The 25,803-nt window shown below is 43.0% G+C and overlaps 2 protein-coding genes across 7 annotated transcripts in view; both read right to left on the reverse strand.

Moving 5' to 3' along the window:
- Positions 1-21,332, reverse strand: part of LOC121573589 (ubiquitin carboxyl-terminal hydrolase 25-like) — a 42,556-nt gene extending 21,224 nt beyond the window's left edge. For 3 of the 6 annotated variants that reach the window (XM_041885683.2, XM_041885681.2, XM_041885679.2), the window contains exons 1-11: positions 21,121-21,332; positions 16,698-16,775; positions 15,057-15,258; positions 12,354-12,477; positions 11,994-12,156; positions 11,246-11,332; positions 9,118-9,255; positions 6,996-7,072; positions 6,622-6,695; positions 3,034-3,188; positions 1,659-1,786 (exon numbers count right to left, since the gene is read on the reverse strand). In XM_041885683.2, the coding sequence (XP_041741617.2) occupies positions 1,659-1,786; positions 3,034-3,188; positions 6,622-6,695; positions 6,996-7,072; positions 9,118-9,255; positions 11,246-11,332; positions 11,994-12,156; positions 12,354-12,477; positions 15,057-15,258; positions 16,698-16,775; positions 21,121-21,162 (1,268 nt within the window). In that variant the 5' untranslated portion in view covers positions 21,163-21,332. The remainder of the gene's footprint in view (positions 1-1,658; positions 1,787-3,033; positions 3,189-6,621; positions 6,696-6,995; positions 7,073-9,117; positions 9,256-11,245; positions 11,333-11,993; positions 12,157-12,353; positions 12,478-15,056; positions 15,259-16,697; positions 16,776-21,120) is intronic. The other 3 variants (XM_041885685.2, XM_041885682.2, XM_041885680.2) reach the window with 2 other exon arrangements.
- A 318-nt stretch (positions 21,333-21,650) lies between these two features.
- On the reverse strand, positions 21,651-25,544 carry LOC121574326 (arsenite methyltransferase). Its single transcript, XM_041886942.2, has 10 exons — positions 25,438-25,544; positions 25,124-25,189; positions 24,560-25,043; positions 24,409-24,449; positions 24,083-24,152; positions 23,377-23,479; positions 23,041-23,172; positions 22,660-22,802; positions 22,385-22,507; positions 21,651-21,968 (listed from the first exon to the last, which is right to left on the reverse strand). Exons 3-9 carry the CDS (start codon positions 24,767-24,769, stop codon positions 22,451-22,453), a joined length of 756 nt encoding a protein of 251 aa, XP_041742876.2. The 5' UTR covers positions 24,770-25,043; positions 25,124-25,189; positions 25,438-25,544; the 3' UTR covers positions 21,651-21,968; positions 22,385-22,450.
- Between the last annotated feature and the right edge of the window lie 259 nt (positions 25,545-25,803).

Raw genomic sequence — 25,803 nt, forward strand, 5'->3', positions numbered from 1 at the left:
GAAATAACACATATGGAATCATGTAGTAACCAAAAAAAGTGTTAAACAAATCAAAATATAATAGCCAAATAGCCACCCTTTGCCTTGATGACAGCTTTGCACACTTTTGGTATACTCTCAACCAGCTTCATGAGGAATGCTTTTCCAACAGTCTTGAAGGAGTTCCCACATATGCTGAGCACTTGTTGGCTGCTTTTCCTTCACTCTGCAGTCCAACTCATCCCAAACCATCTCAATTGGGTTGAGGTCGTGTGATTGTGGAGGCCAGGTCATCTGATGCAGCACTCCATCACTCTCCTTCTTGGTCAAATAGCCCTTACACAGCCTGGAGGTGTGTTTTGGGTCATTGTTTTGTTGAAAAACAAATGATAGTCCCACTAAAAGCAAACCAGATGGGATGACGTATCGCTGCAGAATGCTGTGGTAGCCATGCTGGTTAAGTGTGCCTTGAAATCTAAATAAATCACAGACAGTGTCACCAGCAAAGCACCCCCACACCTTCACACCTCCTCCTCCATGCTTCACAGTGGGAACCACACATGCAGTGATCATCCGCTCACGTAATCTGCGTCTCACAAAGACACGGCAGTTGGAACCAAAAATCTAAAATTTTGACTCATCAGACCAAAGGACAGATTTCCACCGGTCGAATGTCCATTGCTCGTGTTTCTTGGCCCAAGCAAGTATTTTCTTCTTATTGGTGTCCTTTAGTAGTGGTTTCTTTGCAGCAATTCAACCATGAAGGCCTGACTCACGCAGTCTCTTATGAACAGTTGATGTTGAGATGTGTCTGTTACTTGAACTCTGTGAAGCATTTATTTGGGCTGCAATTTCTGAGACTGGTAATTCTAATGAACCTATCCTCTGCAGCAGAGGTAACTCTGGGTCTTCCTTTCCTGTGGTGGTCGTCATGAGAGCCAGTTTCATCATAGCACTTGATGGTTTTTGCGACTGCACTTGAAGAAACGTTCAAAGTTCTCGAAATTTTCCGGATTGCCTGACCTTCATGTCTTAAAGTAACGATGGCTGTCGTTTCTCTTTGCTTATTTATAATAATATAATAATATGCCATTTAGCAGACGCTTTTATCCAAAGCGACTTACAGTCATGCGTGCATACATTTTTTGTGTATGGGTGGTCCCGGGGATCGAACCCACTACCTTGGCGTTACAAGCGCCGTGCTCTACCAGCTGAGCTACAGCTTTTTCAGCTGTTCTTGCCATAATATGGACTTGGTCTTTTACCAAATAGGGCCATCTTCTGTATACCCCCCCCTACCTTGTCACAACACAACTGTTTTGCTCAAATGCATTAAGAAGGAAAGAAATTCCACAAATTAACTTTTAACAAGGCACACCTGTTAATTGAAATCCATTCCAGGTGACTACCTTATGAAGCTGGTTGAGAGAATCCCAAGAGTGTGCAAAGCTGTCATTTACATTTTGAAGAATCTCAAATATATTTTGATTTGTTTAACACTTTTTTGGTTACTACATGATTCCATGTGTTATTTCATAGTTTTGATGTCTTCACTATTATTCCACAATGTAGAAAACAGTAAAAATAAAGAAAAACCCTGGAATGAGTAGGTGTGTTCAAACTTTTTACTGGTACTGTATATATTTGTTTATACGCGACTTGAATAAAATGTTCCTTACCTGTCCATGTACAGCATAGAGGGGAACTCCAGCTTGTTGTGGATCTTCTCAGGCCGACCCAGGGCTTGGTTGAACTCAAATCTCGACAGTTCAAAGGTCAAGACAGGAGGGAGTTCGGTAAACCAATGCTGAAAGGAATTCCAAATATGCTATTATAATTGAGTTTCCATTTTCTAATTTAGGTCATATGAGTAATGGGTTTTCCATAAACACCACATTTGATAATTTTTTAATTGGGCCCTTCTTAATGAGTAGTCTTGAGTAGCGTGTTTAGAAATCATTCCTATATGGCTCACGCCTGTCCCACTAATATTGTTGTGCCTCCAGTCTATTATTTATGTCATTATTCCAAGCAGACACCGACGGTATATACACAGTGTACAAAACATTAGGAACACCTGCTCTTTCCATGACAGACTGACCAGGTGAAAGCTATGATCCCTTACTGATGACACCTGTTAAATCCACTTCAATCAGTGTAGATGAAGGGCAGCAGACAGCTTAAAGGATTTTTAAGCCTTGAGACATGGATTGTGTATGTGTGCCATTCAGAGGGTGAATGGACAAGACAAGCTTTAAGTGCCTTTGAACGTGGTATGGTAGTAGGTGCCAGGCGCACCGGTTTGAGTGTGTCAAGAACTGCAACGCTGCTGGGTTTTTCACACTCAACAGTTTCCTGTGTGTATCAAGAATGGTTCACCATCCAAAGGACATCCAGTCAACTTGACAACTGTCAACTTGACACAAGAGTCCATGCCCTGATGAATTTAGGCTGTTCTGAGGGCAAAGGGGGGTTTGGCATACTGGATCCAGTCCAGAGGGGTCAGTCCCAGTCCATCTGTGATGTGAGGGGGACTAGTAATTAGCTAGTCCCAGCTGCTGTGCTGTGGGGCTGGTGGCCCAAGCTGAGGCAAGGCTAACTCCGGACAGGGGTCAACGCCAGGCTAGCAGGGTCATAGCAGAGGTCAGGGGTCACATGCTAGGCTAACGCTGTGGGAGTCAGTCGGTCCCCCACTGAATCTCCTGAATTATTCAAGTACCCGTCTATTTTTAAGTAGACCTAGATGGGCTGTTTTAGTGGGCTACTGACAACATTCGGTAGTTGAACAGTAATGTAATGGTGCTTCCTATTTGCCTGTACATTTTGTGTGTGACTAACCATAGATTTGGAACATGTTTTGGAGTTTCATTTTCCCTATTACACATCTATTACGGGGGGCAGTATGAAAAATAAAAAAATAATGTATGCACTCACTAACTGTAAGTCGCTCTGGATAAGAGCGTCTGCTAAATGACTAAAATGTAAAATGTAATGTAAAACTCCAAACTCCACTGTGTTAGTTGTTGGTGTGTCTCAGTGAGCAGCAGCACTGACCTCCTGTCCAGACTTGGCAGAGTTCTCTGCAGATGAGTGTAGGGACTCGATCTCCCCCTCGATCATGGCTGCCTCCAAACACTCGTGCAGGTCCTTAAAGCCGTTCACCTGCAGAGGGTACTGCCCGAACATCTCTGTGTTCTCAAACTTCTTTCCTGTGAGGAAGGGAACAGGAGCACAGAAATATAATCTAAATGTATGCACCTCACACATACCCACAGTTGTGGCCACATAACCCACAACTAATTAAAGAAGCACTGGGATTTGGTAGAGGCAGTTGTGCCCGATTATGCAGTACTACTCCTCCGAGGTGTGGTCCCATGACCTAGCCCTAGCTTGCTTGCGAGCGCGTGCCATATGGGGAGGCCAGGGAGAAAGTGGCCCAGGCGTGTGAGAGACAGAGGAGAGACCCATTTCACACTAATTTAGCAGTCATCATAGCCAGGCCTGGTTTCAAATAGGATTTGTTTAGTTTCAAATACTTAAAACATTTGATTGAGCCTGCCTGGGATGCCAGATGGGCAGGGTTTATACTTTTTCATTGGTTCCACTGCGCCAGGCAAGCTCAATCAAACAAAGAAGACAAATACTATTTGAACCCAGATGTAGCCATTACATCCACTAACTGACTAAGTACAGCACAGCTTTCTGCATTTGCAGAGCCTCAGCCGACCCACTGCACTGACTACAGCAGCTGAGTGCTGACTGACCAGAAAAAAAACTGAACCCAGAGAGTGGAGAGGGAAAGCTGGCGGACATGCAAATTAGGCATTAAGGTCATAAGGAGAGGAGCAGAAGCTGCCTTGCTGGCCCAGCTTTGTGTCTGGCGGTTCTGAGCCAGTATCGTCATGCATAATAAGCACAATGTCAGTCAGACGTCAAGGTCCTCCAGGATCAATGCTCTGCAGCCCCGGTACTTTTACATGTGCCACATCTCATTAAAGATGCACTCCAGGATGTTAAGCACAACAAATTCGTAGATTTTGAGTCTAAGATGTTGGGGGGGGGGGGTGGCGGGAGGTGCTAAACTGACATATGGAATTGTTTAAGATGGCCATACTATGGATTATTTAGCTATTTCATTTGGAATTTTAGGATCCCTTTAGGTATACAAAAAATATATATAACACATTCATAAATGGCAAAAAGGACAGTCAAAAAAGAAATCATAAGAAACAAGGTTTTGAAGTGTCTGTCCTAAATCTAGGATTTTTTTATTTATTTTTTACAATTACACATATTTAACACCTTTTTTGGGGTAGGCACAAAACTAACTTGATACTTCCATTTGTTTTTTTAAACCGGTATCAGCTACCTTCAGACAAGTCCTGTGACAGTTGTGGGAGAACACCATCGTGTTTGTGAGAGTCTCCCCTTTCAATAGAGTGGTCATAATAGTTTGTAGGTCAAACTGTTCGGACGCTACAGACGTTTTCGTGAGAAGAACGATTTTCAGGCTGTCGCATGGTCTGACAAACACCGCTTTAGCTCTGCCACCTTTCACCGCAGATGCGGAAGTGCAACACTGGCGGCGGATGCAGTGGATTGAAACATATCTCTAGCTTAAAACTGACAGATTTTGATGGGGAGTTTTTTGTTATGTAACTTAGATTGACGCAATGGTGCGTCAATAGACCCTAGGGGGATATAGTACGAGTTGGATTCGCAACATACAGTGGGGGAAAAAAAGTATTTAGTCAGCCACCAATTGTGCAAGTTCTCCCACTTAAAAATATGAGAGAGGCCTGTAATTTTCATCATAGGTACACGTCAACTATGACAGACAAAATGAGAAAAGAAAATCCAGAAAATCACATTGTAGGATTTTTAATGAATTTATTTGCAAATTATGGTGGAAAATAAGTATTTGGTCAATAACAAAAGTTTCTCAATACTTTGTTATATACCCTTTGTTGGCAATGACACAGGTCAAACGTTTTCTGTAAGTCTTCACAAGGTTTTCACACACTGTTGCTGGTATTTTGGCCCATTCCTCCATGCAGATCTCCTCTAGAGCAGTGATGTTTTGGGGCTGTCGCTGGGCAACACGGACTTTCAACTCCCTCCAAAGATTTTCTATGGGGTTGAGATCTGGAGACTGGCTAGGCCACTCCAGGACCTTGAAATGCTTCTTACGAAGCCACTCCTTCGTTGCCCGGGCGGTGTGTTTGGGATCATTGTCATGCTGAAAGACCCAGCCACGTTTCATCTTCAATGCCCTTGCTGATGGAAGGAGGTTTTCACTCAAAATCTCACGATACATGGCCCCATTCATTCTTTCCTTTACACGGATCAGTCGTCCTGGTCCCTTTGCAGAAAAACAGCCCCAAAGAATGATGTTTCCACCCCCATGCTTCACAGTAGGTATGGTGTTCTTTGGATGCAACTCAGCATTCTTTGTCCTCCAAACACGACGAGTTGAGTTTTTACCAAAAAGTTCTATTTTGGTTTCATCTGACCATATGACATTCTCCCAATCCTCTTCTGGATCATCCAAATGCACTCTAGCAAACTTCAGACGGGCCTGGACATGTACTGGCTTAAGCAGGGGGACACGTCTGGCACTGCAGGATTTGAGTCCCTGGCGGCGTAGTGTGTTACTGATGGTAGGCTTTGTTACTTTGGTCCCAGCTCTCTGCAGGTCATTCACTAGGTCCCCCCGTGTGGTTCTGGGATTTTTGCTCACCGTTCTTGTGATCATTTTGACCCCACGGGGTGAGATCTTGCGTGGAGCCCCAGATCGAGGGAGATTATCAGTGGTCTTGTATGTCTTCCATTTCCTAATAATTGCTCCCACAGTTGATTTCTTCAAACCAAGCTGCTTACCTATTGCAGATTCAGTCTTCCCAGCCTGGTGCAGGTCTACAATTTTGTTTCTGGTGTCCTTTGACAGCTCTTTGGTCTTGGCCATAGTGGAGTTTGTAGTGTGACTGTTTGAGGTTGTGGACAGGTGTCTTTTATACTGATAACAAGTTCAAACAGGTGCCATTAATACAGGTAACGAGTGGAGGACAGAGGAGCCTCTTAAAGAAGAAGTTACAGGTCTGTGAGAGCCAGAAATCTTGCTTGTTTGTAGGTGACCAAATACTTATTTTCCACCATAATTTGCAAATAAATTCATAAAAAATCCTACAATGTGATTTTCAGGAATTTTTTTTCTCATTTTGTCTGTCATAGTTGACGTGTACCTATGATGAAAATTACAGGCCTCTCATCTTTTTAAGTGGGAGAACTTGCACAATTGGTGGCTGACTAAACTTTTTTTCCCCACTGTATCATTCGAATTGCACAAACAAAGGACGGAACATATCATACGAAATGGATGACCTAGTACAAAAGTTGATGACGTAGTACACAAAAAACAGGGACCACCTTTGGCTTGTGAGCACCACTTTCAAAACTACTGGCTGAAATTATACGTTTGAGAGTGCATCTTTAAAACAATTACCAGGGGCAAGGACTCTACCTCTCTCTTTGCTGCTACCTCGAAGCAGGGATCAGACGGCTGAGCCTTATCTCTCTCTCACTCTCCAGTCACCTATCCTCCTACACCAGGGAGGTTCTAACATGTTTGCTTCCCTCTCTTACCTTCCAGAACCCCCACAGCCTGGAAGCGGCCGTAGAACAGCTCCACCATCGGGTTCTTTGGCTTCTTGCCATCTCTGGGAACCGAAAGAGGTCAGAGTCAAAACACACACTCATTGGGGTGAGTCACAGTGCGCACACACAAGTGGAAGAGGACGTTTAGGCCTCTAAGCCATGTGAATAATGATCCTAGACCCTTTTGCACAGGCACCTTCATAAAATGCTTACTAAATTCACTACGGTACATACTGTATGAAAACACAGAGAGGGCATGTGTCCCATTATCTCCTAGGAGGATGAATCACACAGTGTATGTGTTTCATGTGCTTTTATAGACTTATATCATGTGTTGACATTAGCGAGGTATTTTGCCATACCTGTCCTCCTCTGCCTTCATCTGGAAGGCATCCTCCAGCCAGTCCAACAGCTTGTGTGTGAACTCACTGACATCCTGCTGTTCAGGAAACACAGAGAAACAGACCAATTACAACACTACTTACAGGCAGTACACAAAGACAGACCAATTAGAAAGCTGCTTTCAGGGCACAACATAGAGACCGGACAATTAGAACAATGCTTTAAGGGCACCTGTGAGGAGTGAAGAGTTTACACAGGCTCTAACTATGCCCAGCAGCACAGATCCAATCATTTAAAATCACAGTAGAATATAATAGGCCTAGAACTCCTAGACCTAGAGAACTTAGCCATGGTTTAAAACATGGAAAGGAGGTAAGTGGGATTATACTGAGGGACTCGATTTGTATCCCCCCAGTCGGGTCAAATGTAATTGTTAGGCTTCAAAAGCAACCAACAGCCCAGAGGGTCCTTTACAGACGTCCATTGTGCCCTCTGATTGGGGTCAACGCTTCTCTAACCCCAGACACACACAAAGGGGCCAGAGCAGAGCGGACCGCGGACATTTCTGATGAGTACAGTAGTCAGACGGCCAACCTCACAGGACCTTAACAGAAACATTAGCTCAGCATTATCGGGTTTTGGGGGGCAGACACTGAACAGTTTTGGGACTGTGTGTCATATTACCATTACATTACAGCATATTAGTATAAAGGAGCTAATCCCCCTTCCGTCAAAATCTATATTTGTAGCAGAGTTCAGGGGGAGGTTGGTGGTCTAGGGATTAACATTATAGACAAGCGAGGTTGATGGTGTCAGGGGGACAGGGGAGGGCCTGGTGTTCCAACGTCTGCTGTTTCCCTGGGCCTTGTTGCCCTTGCTGACTCAGCCAAATATTTAAGGGAGGGCTCGGGTCCTCAGCCAAAGAGACAAGGGACAATGGGAAGGTAAGGGAGAATTCGAATCATGTATTTACCAACTGACAAAATAATGGTATCTTGGTCGCTTAAAAAAAGAGATACTTTTATGTATATAGTGTATACCAGATATGTATGTGGACACCCCTTCAAATTAGTGGATTCGGCTATTTCAGCCATACCCGTTTCTGACAGGTGTATAAAATCAAGCACACAGCCATGCAATCTCCATAGACAAACACTGGCAGTTGATAGAAGCCCCAATCTATTTGCAATATTCAAGCGGATCTAGTGCCCAATATCTTTTTTCCCCAAAAAATAAAAATACATTGGCAGTAGAATGGCCTTACTGAAGAGCTCAGTGACTTTCAATGTGGCAGTCATAGAATGCCACCTTTCCAACAAGTTAGTTCGTCAAATTTCGGCCCTGCTAGAGCTGCCCCGGTCAACTGTAAGTGCTGTTATTGTGAAGTGGAAATGTCAAGGAGCAACCACGGCTCAGCCGCAAAGTGAAATGGTTTGTTGAGATCGGTGTGGAAGTACTTTGCTGGCCTGCACAGAGCCTTGACCTCAACCCCATCAAACACTTTTGGGATGAATTGGAATGCCGACTGCAAGCCAGGCCTAATCGCCCCAACATCAGTGCCCAACCTCACTAATGTTCTTGTGGCTGAATGGAAGCAAGTCCCCGCAGCAATGTTCCAACATCTAGTGGAAAGCCTTCCCAGAATAGTGGAGGCTGTTATAGCACCAAAGGGTGGACCAACTCCATGTTAATGCCCATGATTTTGAAATGAGATGTTCGAAGAGCAGGTGTCCACATACCTTTGGTCATGTAGTGTACATTAGACATTGTTCTACTGGAGTAGCCTAACCAAATTCAAATTGATTGCTCAATAGAGCATTTGCTCCAGTCAGAAATGTATTTTACAGCAAGCCCCTGTAGCCCTGTCCATGTACCCCATAGTTACACTTGCTGGATCAAATAATACAATGAATTTGATCACAGCAGATGTCTGGATGACTATGGATGGCATAGCTGGCTTTATAAATAATTTTGTCTTGCCTTGCCACTGTGCTGTTGCTTGCTTTGAGTGGTCAAGGCTGGGTTACTGTAAAGCACTTTGTGACAACTGTTAATGTAAAAAAGGCATTATAAATACATTTGAAGGATAGATTGATTGGTTTATCATAGCAGGCATTACAGAGGGATAGCTAGGAGGTTTACCTGCTGAGACTCGCTGGACTTGAAGGCGTCCTTGAGGATCTCCACGGCGCGCGATGGGTCCACGTACTTCCTCTTAGAACCGACCATGAGTGAGAACAGGTTCCTCAGCTCCTGCATGAAGGGCAGGTTCCTGTGCTCCTATGGAATGACAATCGGGAACCACACACAGGGACGTTAGTTACCATGACAACTCACCTTCTAGAGTAAGGGAATAATGGTTTCCAAATCACAGTCATATTCCAGGGTTTTAATGTTAACCATCTTTCAGACCGTAGAGACTGAATTGAGAAGTAATACTATAATACCTATTATAATATTTTCAAATTCAGTGCTTTATGATGGTTGTAGTGTGCCTGTCAAAATATGAAGAACGGGTATTTCCCCACTTTATGCGAGGGAATGTGTTTTTCTGTTGGAGCCTAGTGATGCTGAGCTGATCCAGTAAATCTGAGCTGGGGCTGGTGTGAGATGTGACAACCAGAGGGTGTCCTCCACTGCTCTATATACACTAGGACACTGACTGGCTGCATCACAACTACTGGCAATGAATGAATGAGTTCTAAATTACACACTAAGCCTATGGTGCGTGTTGAGAGCAAAGAGCAAAGCCTTGCTTCGAAGTCGAGCCTCGTTGACAGAAAGAGCAGATTAAAGAAAACTAGAGCAACGTTCTCTCTGTGCTCGAGGGTCGCGGCTATTGATGACAGGTTAGGGTCTAAGCCCTAGAAGGGTCCCTCCTCTGTTCGTTCAGCAGTGGGTCGTTGATATTAGAGGGACAAGAGACTAAAGGCGTACGCATACTAGCAGAACTTGGATAGGCGACGTGAACGTACGTGCCTTGCATACACCCTTAAAACAGAGTTTCCCAACTCAGTCCTGGTCCTAGTCCTGCCCCCCGGTGTACGTTTTGGTTTTTGCCATAGCACTACACAGCGGATTGAAATAATCAAAGCTTGACGAGAGAAAAAACCTAAACATGCACCCAGGGTACGCCCCAGGACCGAGTTTGGGAAACCCTGTCTAAAAAGGCCTTCTGTTGAAAAACAAGAAAAAAGGGGCAATAATACCGTTTGTCCCTATTGAGACGCCGTAGCAACAACATAGCCAGAAACACTTCCTCAAAATAGTCTGCATTAATCCAAGAAAAAAATTAAATGACCGATTTCTTGATTTAAGTTTTTGCAGAGGAGGTCTTAGTCGCGCAATTTTACATCTAACTAAGATGTTTAGCGCAGAATTTCTCAAGTCAAAAAATTGGCATGAAAACGAGTCATCTCTCGTTGAATTACAACAAACACTTCATGTTCCCACTCTCACTAGGAGTAGTACTGTTGACCAGTTGACCAATCACCGACGAAGGGGAATAGACTTTGGCTACCGAACTTCGACTTTCCTCAATATTTGTTTTTGCACAAACAGCTGAAAGAAAAACTGCCGAAGACCATAACTGCCAAAACCATCAAGATTTCGGCATAATGCACAAACTGTTTCGACCGACTGGGAAGCATACGGTAAGCTTCAGACCCCAAGATGACTGGGTGCCGCTATATGGCAACAGCAGCAGAGGCTTATCCCAGATTAGCGGATGTGCGCTAACCACTAACCCTATGGAGGGCTCCATGGGAAGCGGTTGGGAGGAACGTGCTGTGCAGATAAGATTGCAGTTGCAGAAACCAATGAGGAAGAGACTGCAGCTGCTGTAGAGAGAGAGGGGGGAGAGGCTATGCTGAATCGACTGGGAAGTCAGGGGGCAGCGTGAACCACTGGAACCTGAGGGGAAATCAGATCACGCTGCAACCAAATAGAGATGTTGCACAGTGAGGGCATTGATTTTACAACCCAGAGGGTCAAGCCTCTCTTCAGAGGGCCAGAGCCTCTCTTCAGAGGGCCAGAGCCCAGCTCAGAGGCTAACAGGAATGATAGCTATCCAGCTGAGGGCCATGGATCTCAAAGTCAGGAGAGAGCTAACCTGACCTTTTCCCAGGGTTTAACATATGTTCCTAACACAAGGGGAGTTTTTCAGTGCCACTATCTCTGTAGCGTATTGGTCAGGGGGATTTGACCTAAGCGTCACTGCTGAGAGTTGATATGAGTTGTCTGGGTGAGTGAAGGATGATAGGTGGTTCACCTTCTGGTTGCGAGGCAGGTCCTGGACTCTGGCAGGAGGGGAGTAATGCAGCACCAGCCTCTGGAACTCCAGCAGGTTGAACAGAGACTGGAAACAAACAGATCGGAACGAGTCAGTTTTCTTGAATAACATAAATTTACCTTTCAACCAGCACTAAACATTTGCGCACTATCAAAAGAGATCATGCATGTTGCTGTATAGTGAGGTAGTCAACAGCTGTTTTACTATGGATGTTATCACCCTGTTGCTACTAGCTGTTGGAATGCTGTATGGGTATGATGGATTACAGAAGAATGTTAGCGTTCGAAGTTACGAACCAAACTTCCATTCCTTTTGATAAAAGGGATGAAATAATTAGAAAAGGAGAACGATTAGTTGAGTTGTAACTTCATTTTATCACCTGCTTTCAGTAAATCTCTAATTCTGGGAAGAGACAGAGCTGAAATGTGTGACTGTGCTGTCTCCTTAAGGAGTCCCATTACACACAGGCAGACAGGGACCATGTGACGGTGTATCCAGTGTTCATTCAGCATATTTCAGCTCACTTTACCCTCTACTAGGGGGTCTATACAGTAACAACGTAATCCATACCTTATGACGGGGAGGGCTAGTCTTTCCAAGTCTCTCTACAAAGAGCTCTACATCCATGCCATAAGAGGATGAGGGTCTAGGCCTATATTGAATACATTACATTGATATAAGATGTTTCGCAGAGTCAAAAGGGAGGGTGTGTGTGTTTTGTCCCCACCTGGATGACGGCGCTGAACCAGCAGGTGTTACCCACGTTCTTGAGCCCGACGGGGCAGTTCTCCATCCTCTTCCTGTCGTGAGGGTTGGGCGAGTCACTCCACACCTCAGTGTGTGTCCGCTTCAGGCTCGCCTTGTTCTCCGCTATGCTGGCCTCCAGAACTCTGCAGAGTACAACACATCTAAGAAAACACTTTCATCAAAGGATATTTTATTATTTCAAAGCCCTAACAATGTGAATAAAGCATATTGTTGACGTTTCGCAACTCAAAATATTAGCGAAACTGCACAGCGACTTGCTCAGTCTGATACCCTCAAACACAGATTGTTGACATGCCACTCAAACACCTGACTGGTGTACCTGCTGATGGCCTGCTCCTCGTCGGTGATGCCCGTCTCCCTGAAGGCCCGGCTGGACTCCTCCAGGCTGAGAGCGATTGCCCTCTGGAGGTCATCCTTATCATCACCAGTCAGGTCAATCACGTCTAAAACAACACACACACACGTACAACTCCTTACTTACATATATAGAGTACTTAGACCTTCTTCACAACATAACTCAAGTTTTTCTTCCACTGACATCAATGCACGATTTACGCTTAAAGTTAAGTACCCCAAGTTAGAATCCCACCCTTACTAATTTTATAATCCCAGTCATGCTGCCGTGTTTCACAGACGGGCTGAGAGGAAAGGGCAGACAGACAATCTTAATTTTTTTATCCCAGCTTAAAAGACCACAAAGGGAAGAGGAGAGCTTAAAATGTGGTGCAGTAGCCTATAATATTAGACAAACCTATAAAAAGACTAAGGTGAGTCATCATCAGAGTAGTAAACAGAGCAAAAGGTATTTTTCCCTCCTCCCAGACAACTCAATTCCATTGACTGGGTTAGGTTATAGGTCACGTGTCAAACTCATTCCACGGAGGGCCGAGTGTCTGCTGGTTTTCGCTCCACCCTCGTACTTGATTGATGAATTAAAGTCACTAATTAATAAGGAACTCCCCTCACCTGGTTGTCTAGCTCTTAATTGAAAGGAAAAACCAAAAACCTGCAGACACCCGACCCTCCGTGGAATGAGTTTGACACCTCTGTTATAGATTGTTGTTTTCCTTATTTGACACATATCCAAGGGAGTGAGTAAGTTCATTAATTAGGCCATTCCTGCATGAAAGTCAAAAGGGGCATGTCAGAATATATGACCTTCTCCGGTGTTCCTGAACGGAGAAGGATATGCCTCTGCAGTAAAGGCAGGACTTCTCGTGCCCATCTCAGAAAATTCCCCAGAGATGACATCATGTAATTTCAACAACGTAACCCCTTGTCTCGCATGAGAACCAGGAGGCATCCTGCTAACAGCCATCCCACAGACCTTTATACAATGTTAACTGCTCACTTAGAGCTTCAATACGAAACTGAATGGGAACGATTGGCAAAATATGATGAAATAGAATTAGGGGAGACAGTAATGTTAATCATTCACATACAGTGCATTCAGAAAGTATTCAGACCCCTTGACCTGTTCCACATTTTGTTACGTTAAAAACGTATTCTAAAATGTATTAAATAAAAATCATCAATCTAAACACAATACCCCATAATGACAAAGTGAAAACAGGTTTTTAGAAATGTTAGCAAATGTATTAAGTATTAAAAACAGAAATACCTTATTTACATAAGTATTCAGACCCTTTGCTATGAGACTCAAAATTGAGCTCAGGTGCATCCTGTTTCCATTGATCATCCTTGAGATGTTTTTACAACTTGACTGGAGTCCACCTGTGGTAAATTCAATTGATTGGACATGATTTGGAAAGGCACACACCTGTCTGTATAAGGTCTCACAGTTGACAGGGCATGTCAGAGCAAAAACCAAGCCATGAGGTCGAAGGAATTGTCCGTAGAGCTCCGAGACGGGATTGTGTCGAGGCACAGATCTGGGGAAGGGTACCAAAACATTTCTGAAGCATTGAAGGTCCCCAAGAACACAGTGGCCTCCATCATTCTTAAATGGATGAAGTTTGGAACCACCAAGACTCTTCCTAGAGCTGGCCGCCCAGCCAAACTGAGCAATCGGGGGAGAAGGGCCTTGGTCAGGGAGGTGACCAAAAACCCGATGGTCACTCTGACAGAGCTCCTCTGTGGAGATGGGAGAACCTTTCAGAAGGACAACCATCTCTGCAGCACACCACCAATCAGGCCTTTATGGTAGTGGCCAGACGGAAGCCACTCCTCAGTAAAAGGCACATGACAGCCCACTTCGAGCTTGCTAAAAGACACCTAAAGGACTCTCAGACCATGAGAAACAAGATTATCTGGTCTGATGAAACCAAGATTGAACTCTTTGGCCTGAATGCCAAAGTCACGTCTGGAGGAAACCTGGCACCATCCCTACGGTGAAGCATGTTTTTCAGCGGCAGGGACTGGGAGACTAGTCAGGATCAAGGGAAAGATGAACGGAGCTAAGTACAGAGAGATCCTTGATGGAAACCTGCTCTAGAGCGCTCAGGACCTCAGACTGGGATGAAGGTTCACCTTCCAACAGGACAATGACCCTAAGCACACAGCCAAGACAACGCAGTAGTGGCTTCGAGACAAGTCTCTGAATGTCCTTGAGTGGCCCAGCCAGAGCCCGGACTTGAACCCGATCGAACATCTCTGGAGAGACCTGAAAATAGCTGTACAGCGACGGTCCCCATCTAACCTAACAGAGCTTGAGAGGATCTGCAGAGAAGAATGGGAGAAAATCCCCAAATACAGGTGTGCCAAGCTTGTAGCGTCATACCCAAGAAGACTAGAGTAAAGGGTCTGAATAATTATGTAAATGTAATATCTTCATTTTGTATTCATTTGCAAACATTTCTAAAAAAACATTATGGGGTATTGTGTGTAGATTGATGAGGGGGAAAAACAATTTAATCAATTTTAGAATAAGGCTGTAAGTAACAAAACGTGGAAAAAGTCAAGAGGTCTGAATACTTTCCGAATGCACTGTATATAATGGGTTTGAGGCCTACAGATTTTTTCTTATGCATACACCTGAGATGAGGTAGGTTGTGGTACTCACTGGTATCTCCCTGGCTAGGGACTGCCCCGGGCAGTGCTGGGTGAGGTAAGTACTCACTAGTGTCTGCCTGGCTGCCCACGCTGATGTATCTGTCGTTGCCCACCTGGGTGGTTTGGTAGTAGGTAGCCTCATCCTTCTGGGGCACCTTGGCGTTCTTCTCTGTCAGAAAGGCCACCGCCTCCGCCAGGTCTCCATTACTGACCTGCAGGGACAGCTATACTGTCAGACTGGTTTAGAAGTAGACTATCAACACTTATTCTGGGAGATCAATAAAGCTTATGAGCTGATGAATTGGTTGAAAATAAGTAATTTCCAGAACTCACACTGGAGATTTTAGAACATAAATCTGTAACATTTCAAATTGCGTCAAACCATTTTGAAATGCATCCCTGAAAATCAACATCCGCTAGGGAAAATATTGACAATTTTAAACAACGTTATGTTGGACTAATAGCGCTGAGCAAGTAGTGCTTTTTGAGGTCGGTTCGGTTTTGGTTAGATTATTTAAAATCACTGTTTTAGATTCCCATTATTTTTTTAAACATTAAATGCATTATGAAATAATGACATTACAAATTTCTAAGCCAAAAATAGTGAACATTCAATTGAAAAAACAGTTCAAATATTCCATTGTCTCTGTCAGGTCCACATTGGTTAGGCGCCAATAGAGAAAGAGGAAATTACTATGAAATAATACAATATTTCAGTTGTGTATATTACTTAGTTCTCATTTGATGACTATTTTTCATTCCTTAAAGTCATCCATCATCTCTGCTCCGGCAGTAGCAGTCAGCCAGCCAGACCATATAACGGTATCTATTTGCTCCCCATACTGTACTGTTTTTGGTCATCCTATTTAGCTATAGCCTGCCTAAGTATGCTGCAGAGCTGTCTGATAATCATTTTACTAGTTATTTAAAGTAGATAAGGCATACTTTCACAAACTGTCTTGATCCCTCTCGTTGCGGTATATGCGGTCGGTGTGTATCTAACCCAATGACTGTATGATCTAGCCTAACGTAGCAGGCGTAAAAGTGTATCCGTCCAGAGATCTGTATATAATGTCTCCGCCCTAACAATGGGAGTTGTTGTGCCAAAGGCAGGAAGGCAGGTGACAAACTTAGGTGCAAATTAAGCCTATAGAAACGCATTGGGCTTATTTTGGACAGATTTTGTCAAGAGTGAAACCACTCGCTTTGCCTCTTCCCTTCTGATCTGTCACTGTCCGAGCCTGAAAAAACTGGCGCAATGGATTAGGGTCATTGTAGTTAATTATCACGTTTCTGTGCTGAACTAGGTTGAATATTTGCTAAATGAAAACTACAACTCCTTTAAGCCTATTGTCCCAGAGTTCTTGACTTGATTTCTCTCGTGAATGATTTGATTTCTCTCTAGAGAAACAGCACGTTGGGCTCACAAAAAACAAAAAGGAATTCAAGTAACTGAACCGACGTTGGTCAATTAGTTGTTTAATAACTGGAAAAAACAAACATTTCAGTTAAATTGCTCAGCACTACGGACTAAATACAACAACTTGATCAACACATTCAGACATTGCAAATTGAGAAATCTAACAAGATCTCTCAATGTGACATCACTACATCCGCACCGCAGGGCCTCGTGCACGTGTGTGTGTGTTACCTGCAGGGCCTGCTGGAGCAGCTGGACGTCTGTGGTGCCTGTGACCTCCCTTAGCTGGTTCAGTAGAGTCTGCTGGTGCTGTCAGGAGCGAGAGACGCACACGTCATCAGAGAGACAGGCAGTCAGAGATGTGGGGGGGACAGAGAGATTCAGAGAGAGCGAGAAGAGTACATAACAGGACACACATCACTCTCCATCACTTCACTAACTGCACATCAGCAGCAGCACATAATGTCTGAGTGAATCATAATTGAACCAAGCTCGCTAGGCTGCAGAGGGTGTTGCGTTGCAAGTAGGCTACAATGTTTTACCGAATCCATGCAGGCCTTATCTGGACCACTGACCATTTCTCTAAATACCAGTTAGGCTTTAGCTAGTGGAGAGGACGAGACTGCACTGTGCACTCATGTCTGCCCTGCTGTAACTGTTGCATGTCAACCCCAGCTGGGATGCAAGGGCTTACCACCACACAATGGCTGTGTCCACTAAACAATGAGCCAGTGCATTACACACCCTGGCCGAGTGCACTCCACCGCTCCAAACAATGAAGGAGAACACTTACTGTCAGGACCTGAGGCTCAGGCCACTATTCTAGGTCCTTGGATAGCAGCCATAGAGGCTTGTACAGTAAGTAAGCCCTACACTGTTAAAAGTGGCTGTTGTGCTGCAAAGATGCCATCATGGATAGCCCATGTTTGAGTCAAAATAAATATGGGTGCGTAGTGTGTACTAGTTCTCCACTTGTGTCCACTGTGCAGCAGCTCCTTGGCAACTAGCTCCAGATATTTCACAGGGGGTTAAAAGTGAAAGAGTTTCACTCTGGTCCTGCCTAGGTCACCTGTGTTTCACAGGGCCATGAGAGAGAGGGAAACACAGTTCACACCTCTGTTAGAGTAACTGAACATAAATAATGCACCAACCAAGTCCTCTATCTCGGTCTCTCTGGCCCAGCTCCCATGCAGGCTAGGCAGTAAACACTCCTAGACAGTGCTCTTAGGACGGTGAGTCAAACCCAGAGACAGCTGCTAGGCCAAGTTCTCTCTGACTGAGCCAAACAAACACACTCCACCCCAGACTGGAATTCTAAAGAACCTCACTATTATTGGGTATCTTAATTCCAATCATAAACCAGGTAGTTTGGATACTGGATGATGATTGACTAACACAGCATTTAGCCGTGTGTATGTGAGACCGTATACCATGACTATGACGTTTAGCCTTTTCACCTTGATAACATGGCTACATTAACAATAGTTTGACATGCCGATGTAGAAAATAAGCGATTAGATTAACTTGAGAGAAACCGAAATGAACATTGTGAAACAAACAAAGTGGGCACCTACCTGCTTCACTGACTGGTGTGCAGAAAAATTGATACATTGTGAGTTTGGGAATACAACAAAAACGGAGCGGAACGTCATTCTACAGGACTTTTATGGTTCACTGTTTGCTAGCTAGCTAAATCTTTCTAATGTATCCTGGCAATATAACCGTTAGCTATGTAGGCCTAACTATTAGCTAAAGTTATTTTGTCTTATATGTTTCAGATACACAAAAGAGCCGATGGGAGTGAACATCCTCGCAACACTGTTGCCAAAGATCTGCAAAACAGCTGGCACGTAGCAGATTTACACATGCCACTGCCTCCGAACCACCATGATCCAGAAACTGTCCGATGCCGGACTAGAGGCACGAGAAATAATGTCTGTCAGTGGACACAGATTCGAAACCTGGCCAAATCTGGAAGCGAGGAAGCGGTGGAGCAACACAGCAGCAGCTCCCCCAGCTAAAAGAACAGCATCAATTTCCAGCAGCGTGGAGCCAACAAACAATAACATAGGACCATTTTTTCCATTCGTGCACAATAAATGGAAACATTCTGATCAACATTAATAAATAATTGTTGTGTGTTGGTCACTCTAGAAGTGGTGCTAATGCTCGGTATTTGCATACATTTAATGTAAGCTTGCTAGCTAGCCTGTGGTTATGTTGCATAGCAACCAGTCTAGCAACAATACTTTTGTCCAGACTACTTTTTCAGGCGGAATGTATTTATCATGAACTTATTTATTAAAACAACATTTTCAACTTAGATGTGTAGTTCCTTGCATTACTGTGTTTATAAAAGCAATAAGGCACCTCGGGGGTTAGTGGTAAATGGCCTATATACCATGGCTAAGGGCTGTATCCAGGCACTCTGCATTGCGTCGTGCTTAACAACAACCCTTATCCGTGGTATATAGGCCATATACCACACCCCCTTGGGCTTTATTGCTTAAACAGAACATTATCATTCATTGCTGTGGCCCACTTGGTAACAAATCTCAACTGAGTGGAGTGTTGTGGTTTTAGTGACTCAAAGTATTAGTGAACTACTTTGGCAGACTGAAGTACTTCACTGAGATTGTTGAGAAAGAGCCACTGTCCTGTAGAAAGTGCATTTTAGTTTGGTCACGTTTATGAACGCATTATATTGGCTAGCTACAAGCAGGCAGAATGTGACAGAGGGTGAGAGGAGTGAGAGAGGTCAGGCCCCCTTTTCCCTAACAGTTGTCTGGAAGCTGACCCACACATACCTTGACTCATCCTCATGTGGCAAGTCTAGAGCGTCTGTCTGTCGCACAAAGTCTCCCCTTACCATGAGGTCAGTGCCAGTGAATGACACCAGCACAGCGAGCCTTACAGGAATGAGCATTCCCAAGTGTTACACAAGACCAAGGAGTTTACAGGAGTAGCCTTTGAGTCATTCCACCTCAAAAAGCACAAGAAAGAGGATTTCGACACCCACCATCTCAGATTGTTCTGAAATAATTTCTGTAGTTAGAAACAGATAAGATCAGCATTCCTGAAAATTATTTTGTCCAAATATAATTTGCTCTCTGAAAAATTAAGCTAATTGATTAGGTACTATTGTTATTGAAGATTATATGAATCCGATAAATTAAAATGATATTTTTGGTTGCAATCAATTTGCTTAATTTCTCAGAGATACAATTTTATTTCAACAAAATAATGTTTCAGGAATGCTAATCTTATCCTGTATCCAATGTGAGTGAATTTAGGCCTACATGCAACCAGGCATGATGGCAATATACGGATGTTTTGAATGATAACTGTGTTTCACTACCTAGGTGTATTGCAATTTCACAGGGCAGCAATATAAATCGCCTTATATAGTCCAATAACATTATGATGTAAATGTAATAAACCTCCTGCTGTTCTGAACTAAGTCCATAGAGAGTACAGTCTCAAATGTTGTTAAATCGTGTCACCATCAACACTGATCAAAGGATGCGGTGCTGGATGGTAATCTGAGGGATGGTAACACCCTCAGACAAATCCCATGACAGTGTAATACTGCTGGTAGGTAGCTACCTTACCTAAATAGTTGAGTTATGTAAGCAGCTGCTATGGTGTGAGGGCTATGCTGTCTGCAGCCAGCTCACTAGTACTAGACTAGGTCATTTGCTTCCTATAGTTAATGTTGGTTAACAACCTATGGCTCATTCTGCCCTCTAATAATTAACTAAAATGAAGAAGTAATGTTGGACCTCTTCCTCCAAATCAGATTACAATCCATTTTACAATCAAAACACAATCAATTATGCATATCTGCATAGTTGTACTAGATACGTGTTTATCAAATATATACTGTCCAACGTAAACTTTCATAATTAGCCAGCCCACACCCTCACTCAGCATGCTTGCAGTAACGCATTTGCATTCACTCATTGTTGTCACTCCTGGCTGGCTGGCAGTAAACAAACATATCCCAGCAGTAATTTGAGTAACGTTAGCAAACCAGACCAAGCACACAGCCTGGGTCAAGTGTCTGGCTTGCATGGTGAAGGCAACAGTGACTTGCTATTATAACCTCTCAACAGTCAATAACTGTCAATGACTTCTAACTCCTTAGCTGGCTAGCTAACTAGTTAGTTAGCTATCTAACAATATAGCTACATTTGACGTTAGCTGCTAGCTAGCATCTGACGACAGAGGATCACAGTGCAAAGATTGTCTGAACTTGAGATAGCTAACATTTATCCACCCAGTAACGACCTTAGCTAGTTATGCTGAATTGACGACATTAGCTCGTTACCAGCTAGCTAGCTGTTGCCCTCATATGCGTGTCACTGTTGGTAAACTTATATTAGCGGGGCTAGCTGTAACGTTAGCAAGCTAACTTGCTGACAATGTAGCTAGGTCTAGATACCTAGTTAGCTACTGTAGTTAGATACCAATCTGCCCTCATGGTTTTTTTTGACAATGCAATGGGATTATTTAACGATGCACGTTGTTTGTAAATACTTTCAGAGACTGTGCAATCGATTGAGAAAAGACTCAAGGATCTGACGCCACACTTGGGAACAAACGACAAGCTAACAGGCGGAGAAGGAAAACATTGCCACTACGATGTACCTACCTTCTGAGAATGCTGTTGGAGGACATTCTGCTCCACGGTCATGGCCGGTTGAGAATGAAACGAAAATAAATTCAAACCAAAGCTAAAAACACCTAGTTATATCCAAGTGAAATAAAATAACAGTTAATATGTCTCCCAGTTAATCAGTACGATAGCGGGCGCCATGGGAAATGCAGGCATGTAGGAAAAATGCATGCAGCTGGTAAGCGATCGCTTTTCTGTTTTTGATTAGTACTGCCTTGTTGGACTGCATTTACGTCACTGATATAGTTTTAGAATTACGTAATGAACAATTTTCAGTCCTGTAATCTTGCATACTTTCCCTTTCCATTTCTTCCAATACGAAACCAATCATTTAAAACTAACGGTTTGGATTTGGTTTAATAGCGTGTCAGCTTCACTATTAAAGGTTTGAACATATTTGTGTCTTGTGTGATTACCAATGACTATTAATAAGGGTAATATGTGTTATATAATTGAATAACTTTATTTTTCCCAGAGAGAGAAAGACAGCCTTGATACGATGTGTGTATTTGTTAGAATACTCTTTAATACCTTAAATGTGTGGCGTAAGCTTAGGGACCAACGCAGTCCGTTTCTAATAACCATTTATTAACAATGAAACAGAGCCCACATTAAATATATTTGCAGATCACAAAAAAAAATGTAGTTAACAAAATCACGTAACATGTTTATTATATTAATTTTAATGAAGAAAATAGTATCTCCCTTCAGTTGGTAGTGTCATACTTTTCCACTGGTTCTACAGTGTTCCCAATCTTGGTGGAGGACTTTGAATGGAGTTTGAGGTTATCAGCAAGTAGGAAGGGGTTATTAAAGTGGCAGCTCTGAAAAGCACATCACAAAGGAGAGGAGAGAGAAAGAGAATTAGCTACTGGTGCTTGCAGATGACTGCATATATCTATCTATTCGGCAGTAGGGCTTTTGAGACACTGAGTGGGCTGAACTGTGTGGTAAGCCTCCTCCTGCTCAGAGTGATGCTGTGACCTGAGTGGGATGAAGGTGCTGAAAAGTGCTGTAATTCTACATAACAGAGAACATGTAGCCCTTCCAGATACATGACCATAGGATCAACTTATGAGGATTTATTAATTACAATGATAAGAATTTCTGATTAGAATTTCTCTTTCTTTCTCTTTATGTAATGTAGCACATATTGGTATGGTCTATATGTATGGTGGAAAAATATACAAATGCATGATGGTTTCTGGATAGCCTAGAGGAAATATACTAGAGCGTTTACCTGAGGGGCACATTTAGGGCTTGGTGCAGGTTTGACTGAGCTTTGGATGGAGAAGTCAGAGGAGAATCAGGAATGCTGAATCACGGCTGCCATTTCTTCATCCACTGTTACCTCTATGTCTGTCTGTAGGGATCAAGCAGAAACACAAAACACAGCCTTTCAGAGGCAAAACTCAGGTCCAGAAAGGGAGAAGAGGAGAGGAATACTTGCCAGCTTTTTAATAAACCTCAGATATCAGTGGAATAAGTTTGGTGACACATTTCTTGGACACACACCTCAAAACAATGGGGCATGTCAAACTTCAATAGGTCGGGATGGTCAGAGACCGTTCCTTTGTAAGCCACCACTGCGTCGCTCTGCTTTCTATTTTCGGGCAACTTGAAGAGGTGGTAAGTTGCAGAGGTGTGTGTGATGCCACCTGTGGGGAACAAGAAAACAAAGAAACAGATGTTTTGATCTGATAGTTGCTAAAGGAAGTGGTTGAAATGAAACAATGCATTCCTTTGTTCTCACCCAATCATCTTTCAGAATAATGCTCAAGAGAGATGGTAACAGAGAATGGAACTGTGGCACCTGGCTAGACATTGAAGTCTACTTTCATCTCATTGTCCTATTCATGAGATTATTGAGAGGCAGACATTAATGTGCCATCTTACTTGCATTCTTCTGTAGCTCACTATTGTGGTCTACGTTGTGGCTTGCAGTGAGAATGTATAGAGTACTGAAGCCCACCTCGTGCACTAGAGAGATCAGGTCTCGCCAGTAGAGGGCACCACTCAAGCCTTCGCCTGTCACAACACACAGAAAACACAACATTAGATTAACAATTCCCAACCAACTCAAACCCCCCTCCACTGCTATGTTGTTGATAATTTAATGTATCTAGGACAGTGTGTTATTGGGTCTCGCATTGGCTCAACATCATTATTCCTGTCAGATAGCATACATTGAACTTTTAACTCTGTCAACTGTCAGAAATCAAGCATTCTTACCCCACAGAACTGGGTCTTGTTTACCCAACAGAACTGGGTCTTGTTTCAAATGTTCCGGAACAGCCTTGCTGGAATATATCTCATGAAAGTAAAGTTCCCCACCCTCCAATAAATACATAGGATTTGACATGAATTAAACATTTTCCAATCTATAAAACTTATCAGAGTTCTGACAAGAAGGCTCAAGAGACAATCAAAATACTATATTATTGAATGAAGATCATATGATGAGGGAATATATTATGAGGGAATAGTTTAGTGATCTGAATTGAAAGCTATTTTACAATTCAATAACAAATCTTAGAATTTTTGTTTTGTTTTATTTGGGTCATTTATTTTGGTGCTAATCTTTACAAAAATAAATGTTTTACAATGTTGCAGGTGAAGGCAAATCAAACCATAGCCCCATAAGCAAAAGTTCATTGTTTTTCCAGCAGATGGCAATAGAGTTTCAGCAGATGGCAGTAGAGTATCTGATTTCACACTGTGGGTTGTAATGATAGGTTCACATACCAACAAAGATAAATGAGGAAAAGCAAATGATTTATGAAAATGATGCCACTTTGTAAATCAATTAGCTTTGTAAATCACATATTCTTGTTTCCAATTTTCAGCATTGCTACTTAATCAATATTTTATATTTTTATGTGAGGCATGCGGCATCATGCTGAGATATTGGCTGACCACCAAAGAGTGTGAAGGTTACCTTGAGCACTCTGAAAGCCTCCCTGAGAACCGGCTTCTTGTCAGAACACAGACACATGGCACAGTTTGACCTAAAGGCAGGCAGGAAGAAGGCAGAGACATCAGTTAGTCAGGGTATCTGGGAACCTATCAGGTCACCAATCAGGGAACAAATTGATGAATCAATCTGTGAGCCAATCAGTGAATAAATGGTAAATAGATAAGGCATTTCCCCTTAACAGACTATTAGCTCAAAGGAGATGGAGAGGAGGGATTGTCATTGTAAATGTGTTGTGTGTGATTTTCTTCAGTAAGACACTCGAATAGATCCCCAGCAGAAAGCCATACTTCTCCTGGTGGTACCGGACATATTTGTGTGATGCCAGGATCTGGGTAAAGGACATAGTATGAAAATCACTTGTGATTCACAGTTTCATTTGTGATAAGATATTAGATAGGGAATTCACACAAAATATATTGTGTGGCACTGTAAGCCTACCAGTTCTGCTGTCATGTCAATGCCGATGACATGACCACTCTGGCCCGCTAGTTTACTGAGGATGAAGCAGTCCCTGCCAGAGCCACTGCCCAGATCCAGCACCTTACAGCCCTGTAGCTTCTCAGGAACCACCAGCCCACAACCAGAGTATCTGCAGAACAGCACAGTAGCACCCGTGATAGTAGAGACACTGATGCATTGAAGGTGCATTGTTACTGAGAGTGACCAATGCTGGTGCAATGTGAATATAGTATTGATGATTTTCACATAGACCAACAGTGAATTATATGTTATTGACTTGGCCTGTTATCAGTTACAACATGTTTATTATTAGGAACAAACAATATAACAATATGGTGTTATAAACCAAAGAGAGACTTAGCTTTCTTTTTGCAGAGTGAGGGGTGGACTAGTCGAAGTGCATCAAAAGTGCTCTGGGGTATTGGGGTGGATGGTGACATGCATGACAGTAGTACAAATAAATCTGATTCAGACATTTAACATCAGCTACAGTGGCACAAATCTGTTAAATAGTACAGTATGCTAGTGAGGGAAAATATATACCTGAATAAGTTCATGATATTACACATTTTCCATGTTGTAGGCTGATTATAGCTGGTTTCACTTCAACTGTTGCCAAGAAAACAAGCACTTTTTTGTTTAAAACACAAAAATGATAGGCTGCATATACTGAAATATTCACATACCAGAAGACAGTCTGGCTGGATTTGCTATTACTGTGTAACAGAGATACTACTAGTGTAAGGTGTAAGCACACCTTGAATTTATTGTAATCCCTGCGTATTTTAATTGACTTAATTCTTTTCTCATAAAAAAATTGAGCTGGTAGTAGGACTGACCAAAATGACAGAGCTTACCTGGCTAGAACGATCGCTTCACAGTTGACCTTCCCTTTCCCCTCTCTGCATTTATTGAGGTCTGAGAGCAAGGTGAGTATTGATTTTATGACAACTGAATGGACTAGTTTAGCCAGCTGGGTTTGGAAAAAGGGCATCCAGCAGAGGCCTATGTCCTGTAAAATCCAACCAAACTTGATAGTACCAGATTTGGACTGTTTGTTGAGGCCAAGTTCACTTACCCCCACTTCATGCAACAAACTACAACTGTTTTTCAGTTGTATTCATGTTTTTCATGAATGTATTCTTTATGTGTTCTTTGTGTTTTTACCTGTCAATTGTCCAGGCACTTTCTTTGTACTGTACTGAACATTGTTTTCTGATTCA

This window comes from Coregonus clupeaformis, chromosome 9 (genome assembly GCF_020615455.1).
Source record: "Coregonus clupeaformis isolate EN_2021a chromosome 9, ASM2061545v1, whole genome shotgun sequence".
NCBI lineage: Eukaryota > Metazoa > Chordata > Actinopteri > Salmoniformes > Salmonidae > Coregonus > Coregonus clupeaformis.

Excerpts from the sequence above, each read along its gene's own strand:
- LOC121574326 (XM_041886942.2), bottom strand. The coding sequence starts at position 24,769 with ATGCACCTTCAATGCATCAGTGTCTCTACTATCACGGGTGCTACTGTG. Across the intron at positions 24,153-24,408 it reads GTCCGGTACCACCAGGAGAA|GTCAAACTGTGCCATGTGTC; the intron begins GTATGGCTTTCT and ends GCCTGCCTTTAG. Across the intron at positions 23,173-23,376 it reads ACAAGACCCAGTTCTGTGGG|GCGAAGGCTTGAGTGGTGCC; the intron begins GTAAGAATGCTT and ends GTGTTGTGACAG.